At 41.0% G+C, this 10386-nt stretch overlaps 1 protein-coding gene across 2 annotated transcripts in view; it reads left to right on the top strand.

Annotated features, from left to right (window-relative positions):
- The first annotated feature begins 2062 nt into the window (after window positions 1–2062).
- The window catches only part of foxo6b (forkhead box O6 b), a 54524-nt gene continuing 46200 nt past the window's right edge, over window positions 2063–10386 (top strand). Inside the window, exons 1-2 of one of the 2 annotated variants that reach the window (XM_010792087.1) lie at window positions 2063–3088; window positions 3429–3464. In XM_010792087.1, coding sequence (XP_010790389.1) covers window positions 2609–3088; window positions 3429–3464 — 516 coding nt within the window. In that variant the 5' untranslated portion in view covers window positions 2063–2608. The remainder of the gene's footprint in view (window positions 3089–3428; window positions 3465–10386) is intronic. The other variant, XM_010792095.1, reaches the window with a different exon arrangement.

Consider the following 10386-nt stretch of genomic DNA (forward strand, 5'->3'; position numbering starts at 1 on the left):
CATATACTTTGTCCACAGATACACGGAGTAGCGGCCTCTGTGGCAGATGCGGAAGTACGTGCCACTGCTGCAGATCCACAAAATGAGCAGGCCCTCTGTAAATACTGGCTGTTAGGCACTGACATGCCATAACAAAACCTGATTTAAATGTCAACCTCTTTTTGTGACAGATTTTTCAAGAATTTAATTCTTCTGAATGATTTTCTTTTCTATTGACCAGCTAGTTTATATGTTCAAATTTATGAGATGGACAGCCAGAGAAGAATAAATGAAAAACAGTTTATGAAATACTATATGCACAAAAACAAGAAGTTTAAGTGGATTTTGTAAAATATCAAAAAGAAAAATCTGTTTACAGTTCTGTTTCATATGGGTGTTGAGAGATGATCCATAGAATCTCTTAATTTTTCAATCAAAGTGCACCAGATTGATGCCTTCAAATTAATATTTTAAAAAAACTACTTCCAGGGGAGCATGCCCAGACCCCCTAGAGGAGGTGAGGACCCCCCTAGAGGAGGTTAGGTCCGAGGTGTTTTACATGCTTATTTATACAATATGTTCGTGCTTATGCTAAATTATAAGACAAAAGTTGGTTCCATGTTGTGTGTAGTGAGAACGCGCTAGAGTGAGGGGGGCCCCAAGCCAAAGCTTGCTTAGGGCCCCCAAAAGTCTAGGGCCGGCCCTGCTCTTGGAGTATGTTGAGAAAAGTATTCTATCAATAATCGTTATCCAGTCATTTACCATATATGATTCTGGAATGTGCCATTATGCTTAATGAATACCTTTACTTTTGATATTCTAACTATTTGTCGATGCTACTTTTACCTGAAAAGGCCCTATTCTGCTTTTTGGGGTTTTTTCCTTTCCTGCAGTGTGTTATAGGTTTTAGTGCATGTAAATCAGGGGTGTCAAACTCAATTTCAACTCGGGCCACATTAGCATCATGGTTGCACTCAAAGTGCCGGTTTTATATATAAGACTATATAAGAATAAATATATAAATATTTAATATATATAAAATAATGTATTATATTATATTATTGCCTCTGCATTGGATTATTATCGGATAGAGTAATAACTTCATAATTAACTACGTCTGAGAGCAAAAGTCTAGGGCAAACAATTGAAGTCTCTTCAGTGCGCATGTCACAAAATGATTTAAAAAGAAAAGCCAAATTCTGGAAAAACAAAAACAAAAAAGTGACATTTTGAAAAAAGAAAGTAACATTTTGAGAAAAAAAAAATGTCAAATTCCGAGAAAAAAGTCAAATTTGAGATGCATTGTGGGACATCTAGTTAATGGGCAATGTGCTTCTGTAAAGCGGCATGTAACCGTATAATAAACGTATTATATTATTTGCAAGCTCTTGTGGGGCCACATGAAATGAAGTCGCGGGCCGGATTTGGCCCCGGGCCTTGAGTTTGACACCCCTGATGTAAATGGTCTGCAAAGGCTAAAATCTCTGTGTTTCCTCCAGAGGGAGTTTCTCTCCTACACACTGCCGGAAACGCCTCCATTGGACTCTTTTGATTACTTCAGGAACATAGTGACATCACTATTGAACAATCGTGCTTCTATTGGTCTATCGCTCCAATACATTGTATGTGATAGACTAAGGGGCGGGACATCTCTAAGCGGTTGACCAATCAAGACACGATCAGAGCAGACTGGGCTCTGGTTTTGAAGAAGCTCCTTTTGATTTGAATAGGGTATAAAATAATAAAAAAAACAGGGAAATAAAGTTAATATTTGTCTTTAATAATTGAGTTAAAACTGATGATTTCAAGATATGATGTTGGGAATATCACTCCCACCACTCACTCACACACACACACACACACACACACACACACACACACACACACACACACACACACACACACACACACACACACACACACACACACACACACACACACACACACACAAGCAAACACAAACAAACACACACACACGCACACCCCCCTCCTCCTCTGGAAACCTGTTCTGGAGGGAGTGACTTGAATCCAAGCGTCGTCCAATTATATGGAGGCAGCACTTATTCCACTTTATTCCCGGCTACAGTTAAGTGGCTGTGAGCCTTCAGAGCCGCAGCAGTATAAAGGCAGAGCTGAACATGTGACTGTGAGCGAGAGACAAAGGTGGAGACATATCTACTACAGACAGAGAGGAAGCTCATCATATCCAGGAGGGCTTCTCATTCTCGTCTGGAGATGCTTCATATATCATGAGATTCTTTCTATAAGGGAGTAATTGTGAGTTGCTTGGAGAGTTTTTCACCTGTCAGGAGGATCAACTGTTGCTGCAGCCAGAGCTCAGTCAGAGACAAGCGTGTGTATGTGTGTGTGTGTGTGTGTGTGTGTGTGTGTGTGAGTGCGTAATTATGGATGTGTGCGAACGACACTCGGACATGCACACAGCCGGTGATGTGCAATTATCATGGAAGATATACTGTTGTTGATGCCTCGGATACACCTTCATCTGTCCTGATGTGGAGAACCGGCTCTCTCTCACACTGAATACTCTTTATTCTTCACATTAAGGACCTTTTTTGTGTAACTCACAGGCGTTTTGATACAGTGACCTTGCCCGATTTTGACATCCATCATGCTGATGATGATGAAGAACAGCGTAATGGATGCGCATCAGGTTGATATCGATCCGGAATTTGAGCCTCACAGTCGGTCTCGGTCGTGCTCTGCTTGGCCGCTACTGGAGGATTTCCCCGCCGGTGGAGAGGACGCAAACCTGGGTCTGGTTTCAGTCAAAGTGGAGAACGAGCAGTACAACGTGCCGGCGTCGTGCCAGCGTGCCGGGAAGAAAGGCGGCGCGCCGGCGGAGCTCCAGCACCCGACCGGAGCTCCGGTTCCCGGGGCGTCTGCGCTGGATGCGGCCGGGCAGCTGCGCAAAGCCAAGTCCTCCCGGAGGAACGCGTGGGGGAACCTGTCTTACGCGGACCTGATCACCCGGGCCATCGAGAGCACCCCGGACAAGAGGCTCACCCTGTCCCAGGTCTACGACTGGATGGTGCGCTTTGTTCCCTATTTCAAGGATAAAGGAGACAGCAACAGTTCAGCCGGATGGAAGGTAAGGTGTTTAGGAGACATGGATGTCATGAATGATTGGGGATTTATGTTCATATATGCCACATGAAAAATAATGTCATCTTCACACACCACATGGGGAAGGTTTTTAAGTGGAATATCTAGTCTATTCTGTCAGCAGCAAACTCCTCTCCTGCATGTTTCAAAGCCCTGGTTCCAAGATTCAAAGGATTTATTGTCAAATGCAAATCAGCTACACGAGAAACTTAAGTCCAGGCTCCTCCAACAATGCAACATAAATGTATAAAAGACATAAAACTGAAAAAAATTGTGCAAAAAGAAACAGAATAGAAATTAAATGTGCCTTTTTTCCTTATTTCAAGGATAAAGGCGACTGCAAAAGTTCAGCCACATGGAAGGTATGAAAAATAATGTTCCTATGTTCTTGTTCTTTATTAGGATCCTCATTAGCATTGACTATTCTGGGGCATGCATGAAGTGAAAAACAAAAATGATCATCATATTTAATATAATCAGTTTACCACAGACAGAGATCAATTATAATTTGGAGATGCTTTTAAGCAAACTTTTGAAGGGTACGTTGGATTATTCCTGAATAATATGGATTCCAGCTGACCATGTCCTCTCACACACCGCATGGGGAAGGTTTTTTACTGGACTATATTTAGCCTGTAGTCTGTCTCCTGCAGAAAATCCTGTCCTGCATATTTCAAAAGCCACATAATTGAGCCTTGGTTCCAGTAATTTATGTCTGCGTTGTGTCCCCGAGTCACTCCACTACAGTGTGTTCAGGGGAGTTGAGGGTTCACTGGCTTCATCCTATTTAAGAGATGCATGTGTGTATAGAAGGAGAAGCCACTCCCCCTCTTCACGGTTCTCTTTGGATAGGCTAGTGTCTGGTTTCAAGCCTTCCTCTGCTGGAAAGGAACAAAATACATTTGAGGAAGTTTAGGTCTGAGTTACAAAACGACTTAGTGATGGTTAAAGCAACACATATTATGGTTGATCTTATAAGCAAGTCACGTCACAGAATGTTAGTTTTGACTTTCATTTCCCTGGAAAAATTACTGTTGTTTTTCGCTTGAAAGCTTTGTATGTGTCAAAAACCACTGATCCTACAATTCCCACAATGCAACACGGTAACGCTTTTTATTGGATTGTCACTGAGACACTGACAAAGTGATTCTCAAACACAATCGGCAAAATGATAGCTATTCTTCAAACTATGAAGCTCTTTAGTTTTTGGATGTATGCGTAATCTCATAAAAAAAACAAAGTACTGTACTTTAGTACAATTTTAAAGTACTTGTACTTTACCTGAGTATTCACAGTGTATGCTACTTTATACTTTATACTTCATTCACAGGATATATTTTAATTTCAAACTACTGTACACCATTTTTTTAAGCATATAGTACACTATGTTAATATGTTAAGTAGATTGGTATATTAGAAGGTATGGGCCATTATGCATAAGGGGTACTTTTACTTTTGGTACTTTAAGTATATTTTGATGCTGTACTTTTACTTCAGTAAGATTTTAAATGTAGGACTTTTACTCCTAACAAAGTTCTTTGCAGTTAAGCTTATTATAAACACATGTCCTCCTATATCTGGTACATTTGGGCATTAATCAACACTTTCTAAACTGGGAGCAGCACGTACAAATCAGATGGAAAAACAAGTTAAAAACATTTGAAAAGGAGCTGAAAAACCTCCATTTAAAACCCTGCTTTCCTGTTTCTCTCCCTAAGTACTTCTTCCACCTCTGTTCATATCTCTGTGTTATGGGTCAGCCCGGGGACAGAGTGTGTCCTCCGGTCCGATTTTCAGCTCCTCACCCTGGGTATAACCCCCCCCCCCCACCATCCAGTTGAATTACACACAGCCTGTGTGCGAAAGCATGGCACAAGGCGAGGGGGTTTAAAAGGACAATAACAAGAGATGATGACATGGGGTGTCACAGCAAACAGATGTAACCACAGATTATCCCTTAAATTCAAATTAATATGAGGTTAATCTAATAGATTGGTTGATGTAATCTACTTAACGTTACCACCCATTCTGTGTGCGGATTAATGGTCTTTTGTTTCAAAGCCCTGCGCTGTATAGCTTCACAATGGCCTCCATGTTTTAGAAAGTTGTGTGCCTTTTTGGTCCCTTTTCTAGCCATTTCAAAGCAGTCTGACTGAGATTTGTTCATCTAAATTGCAGTTAAGTTAATTATAAATATATGTCTTACTATATATGGTCAATTTGGGCATTAATCAGGACTTTCCTCACTGACAGTAAGTGTAATTCAGGTGAAAAAACAAGTAAAACAACAATTGAATATGAGCCGAAAAGCCAAACATATATTTGTTTCCCCGTTTATGTTATATGGTATTTTGCTGTAGTTAGAGTTTTATCAAAGGGCTCAGCAAATATCCAAAAACGCTGGATCCAAACTGTTAACTCTGAGAAAACAGGGGAGATTCCTCAATAAATCGCCTCTTGTTAAATTTGACAGCATTAACATTTACTGGCAGAAAAAGCAACAACAAGTACATTAATACATGTTTAAAGGGTCACTTCTGTGATTAAGTACTTCACTCTTTCTCATAACGTTGGGGACTTCACGTTAGACAGATTGAAAAGGGAAATGGTTGTTATTGTTTAGGTTCAAAGCTTTGTATTTGTGAGAAAACCCTGGGTACTACTATTCCCACAATGCAACTCAGTAAAGTCTTTTATAAGACCCTCGCTGACCAACACATTCTCAGAGAAAACTGACAAAAAGAACAATTTCTTGGTTAATATTTCAAAAGTAAAGTCCTTTTGTATTTTTTTTAAACGTTAAAGCTTTGTGTTAGTCAGAAACCCTTGATACTACAATTCCCACAATGCAACATGGCAGTGTTTTTTTTATTAGACCTTTAATGACAACACATTCTCAAACACAGCTCTTCAGAAATGTCAGTTAATGTCATAAAAAAACAACCTTGTTAGCATTTCATAATAAGGAAGTTTTGAAAAACGAATACAGTCACATTCCAAAATATTAACTTTAACCTGTTGTTTTGGTTATCTTAAAGCTTTCCCTTCAGAGCCACAGAATTAAAAATGCATTTGTTTTTCATGTGGGTTGAATCTTTGTGACGGGTAAACTGAGCGTTGTGTGTAAAACCAGCGGGGCGCCTCTTTAAGAACCTCTGACGCTTTTGAAGTCGTGCTTTACTCTTCCTGCTTTCGGAGTGAGATTAGCAGACGTTTCTCATCATCTGTGTGTCTGACATCTAGTTCATCCAGAAACAATCCTCTCCTGTCATTTCCTCACAGCCTTCCATGATAAGTGCCATTGTCTCCCACACACACACACACACACACACACACACACACACACACACACACACACACACACACACACACACATTTCCTCCACTGCTACCCCTCCATCTCATTTGGCTCCAATTGAGCAGTATTAAGACGCAGATTCATCTCAATCAAACCACCATTTGATTTAAGTCAGCAGCAGCCTTCTGTCCAATCTTTATGGTAGAACGTTTCTAAAAGTGGATTTAAAGCTGAGCGTAATTCCCGGGGTCGTGATACCTGCTCTCCGTTTCCCCGCTCTGCGCTCTGATTGGCTAGCAGAGGGCGATTGGTGTCAACTGATTGGTGCACAGAGGCTCCAAGTTGAGGTGAAAAACAACTTGATTTAATCATAATAACAGTGTGGACACACACACATACACACAAACACACACACACACACACACACACACACACACATGCACGCACATGTTGGACTGTAACAGTTGGCATTGGTTTTAATGAGATTCGAAGCACGGAGGTACACAATCCCTGGCAAACACACAGACTGGCGTGTAATGTGTACACACTCACATTCCTGTGTGTGTTTCTGCTTAGATTGAACATTATTGATGAGGGGGATGAGATCAGTGTGTGTGTGTGTGTGTGTGTGTGTGTGTGTGTGTGTGTGTGTGTGTGTGTGTGTGTGTGTGTGTGTGTGTGTGTGTGTGTGTGTGTGTGTGTGTGTATGGATGGATGTTATGAGTGGGAGGGAAATAGGATCCAGTCTTGCTATTAAAAGCAGTCTTTAAGAGCTGTTGTGTAATCCTGTCTGAGAGCTGCTGCTCAGTTCAGCCGTTGGGCTCTTTGTCTTCATCTGGGCCACACACACACACACACACACACACACACACACACACACACACACACACACACACACACACACACACACACACACACACACACACATAAACACACACTCACCTATACACAATACCGTGGTGTCACTCACTTGCTTTAGTGTGGAGCGTTAAGGCTACAGAGGTGGATTGGAATTCTTTCACACTCTCACATCACTTCTTTGGAGCAGTGGTAGATTTAATTTGATTGTGGTCACACACACACACACACACACACACACACACACACACACACACACACACACGCACACACACACACACACACGCACACACACTGTTGCTCATAGGAGTAATTAGTTATCCATTAGTACCCGATGTTACCTTCAATTCTTAAACATAACTGCAAAGGTAACAAGATACAACATGTTTAAAGTGTCACTCTAAGATTTACGAAATAACGTAAACATTAAAGCAAATGAAGCTGAGATATCCTGACTTTAAGTGCCAAGTATGTGATAAGCTCCAGAAACCCTGGATCCCACAATGCATCTCAGAAAGGTATTTTATTAGACCTTTTAAAAGGCAGCCTAAAAGGGGTCCTAAGCTACAAACGATGATGTCTTTATGTGTATCAATACAGTAACGTATTAGCAAAAAAACCTGTGTTTGATGAGTATTGAGCATGATATTGTTTTCTTGTGTAACGCTAATCACCATTACATTTTTTATTCTTCTATCAGGTTTAGTTTCCAAAACAATCCAAGTTCATTCGAGAGACAACATGTTTAAATGGTCTCTCTAGTGATTTAGTACTTTGATACATAAATCGGGGAGCCTACCCTAAAAAGATAACAAATTAAAGGAACTGAAGACGTGGTATTTGTCTGAAACCCTGGATCCTACATTTCCCATAATGCAACTTAGTACAGTCTGTCATCAGACCTTTACAGTGCATTGTTGGTACGTTTTCAGTGTTGCTGTTCCTAAATCACTTTAATGCTTCAAGAACGTTCTGCCTTTTTGATCTATACGCAACTTTTCTACACGAATCTAGATTGCACGTATTAAAACAAGAGTACAAACTGTGATTCAGTGGGTGAAGTGAAGTGTTCCTTTAAGCATCAGTTACGGGAATGACTATGTATGGATTTCTCCGGCTGTGACTCAGTAATTGCGGTCGAGTGTCGGGTCGTGTTTGTTATCGTATCTGAGGTGGGAGGCTGTGTTTGATCCTATGAAGTGAGTTCAGTCCTGTAGGAGGTCGTGGTGTTGGTCACACCCAGGTTAAACCTATGTTCATTTTAAAGTGTGTGTGCGTGGGATTGTCCTGTCTGCAGGCTGTAAAGCAGCCCACTACCTGAAGGATATAGAGGGAGGTGGGAGGACTAGCGCTGTAATCACACTGTGATATAATGAGAAGAACAAGAACAAATATACATGAGGATTAATTATTCCTCCAGAAAAGCTTTAATTTCTCACTTTTTCTCTTGTTTTATGTCAAACACGCCTCCTTTGCAATGTGCAGTAAAGTGACCGCACTGTATTTACTATAAGTCAAGAAGGTGGAGTCTAAATATGCTTATTAATTTGTGAGAATTTCATACATTTTACATTTTTGATGTTCAGCTGTAGACAGTGGTGGCAGTCAGACTTCTTACTTAAAGGTAGGGTAGGTAAGAATGGAGAAAAAAAGCTGAGTGCGCTAGAATTTGAAAATACGCAGCCGAAAAAAATCTGCCCCTTCCTTCAGACTTCCTCACAGAGCCCCTCCTCCAACACACAAGTTTGTGCACAGATGGAAGGCTGACAGGCAGGTAGGCCATCCAGTCATTTTAGCCGGGCCGGCTCAGATGATTGGTCGTGCTTTTTACAGCGCCACGGCTTCCACTGATGACATTTTTATGTATTTATTGCTATCGGGATGTTAAGAGCATTCCATGGAATATAACAACAAGTGTTTCTGAACTGAATTACCTACCCCACCTTTAAATTGTGAAGTCGTGCGACCCTGCTGTACTCGGCTGTAGTTCGTTTATAGCATAACGTTAGCATTTTGCTTCTGGCGATTAGAAATATATGATTTGAAAATGATAAAAGTGGGTTAGACATGTGGATATTATCCGGCTGAACAAAACGTGCATTTATCAAACAGGTTCGTTTTCCACACACCTTATTTTTTACAGTATTCCAAAATCTGCTTTTCAAATTGCTTTTTTGTCGAGGGAACCCAATGCACAGCTTACTTCCAGGTCGGCCTACACAAATACGTGATCCCTGCACCACTCTATTGCTCTTTTTATTATTGTGTTTATTGTATCTTTGTAACGCTGACACAATAATTTCTTTCGGGATGAATAAAGTCCTATCTTATCTTATCTTATATCGGCTCTTCCTCCACTTCCTCCAGCAGACAAAATAAGGATTTCAATGCTGTCAGAATATAAAAAGTGAAGGTTGGGGCGAAAACCAGGAGGCTGCAGCATCTACGGTTTGTTTACCAGCTGCAGACCTTTGATTTCAACTTGCTTCTTGTCTCTCTGAAGAATATAAAAAAATGCCGAAATAATGCTAAAACTAGCAATGGATGAAAGTAACACATTAAATAGAAAGCAAAGTTAATAGTACTTTAAAATGATCAATTGGTTTGCCTGTCCATAAACATTTGCCCACTTTTTGGCAGACACAGTTTTTGCCTTAGGAGGCTGGAATTTGGTGTGTGTGTGTGTGTGTGTGTGTGTGTGTGTGTGTGTGTGTGTGTGTGTGTGTGTGTGTGTGTGTGTGTGTGTGTGACCTAGCATTGCTATCTTTGTGGGGACCTAAATCTGTTTACACAGTCACACGTCGGGAATCGCCTCCCTTATGGGGACATAAGGGAGGTCCCCATGAGGGGAATCATTCATTTTAGGGTGAAGACTTGGTTAGGTTTAGGCATGTGTTGGTTATGGTTAAGGTTAGGATAAGTCTCCAGGAAATGCATGTAAGTCAATGTAATGCCTGAAGTGATGTATATGGTGTGTGTGTGTGTGTGTGTGTGTGTGTGTGTGTGTGTGTGTGTGTGTGTGTGTGTGTGTGTGTGTGTGTGTGAATGCATGGGTGTGTGAATGCATGGGTGTGTGTGTGTGTGTGTGTGTGTGTGTGTGTGTGTGTGTGTGTGTGTGTGTGTGTGTGT

This window comes from Notothenia coriiceps, unplaced genomic scaffold (genome assembly GCF_000735185.1).
Source record: "Notothenia coriiceps isolate Sejong01 unplaced genomic scaffold, NC01 NC01_scaffold00001715, whole genome shotgun sequence".
Lineage (NCBI taxonomy): Eukaryota > Metazoa > Chordata > Actinopteri > Perciformes > Nototheniidae > Notothenia > Notothenia coriiceps.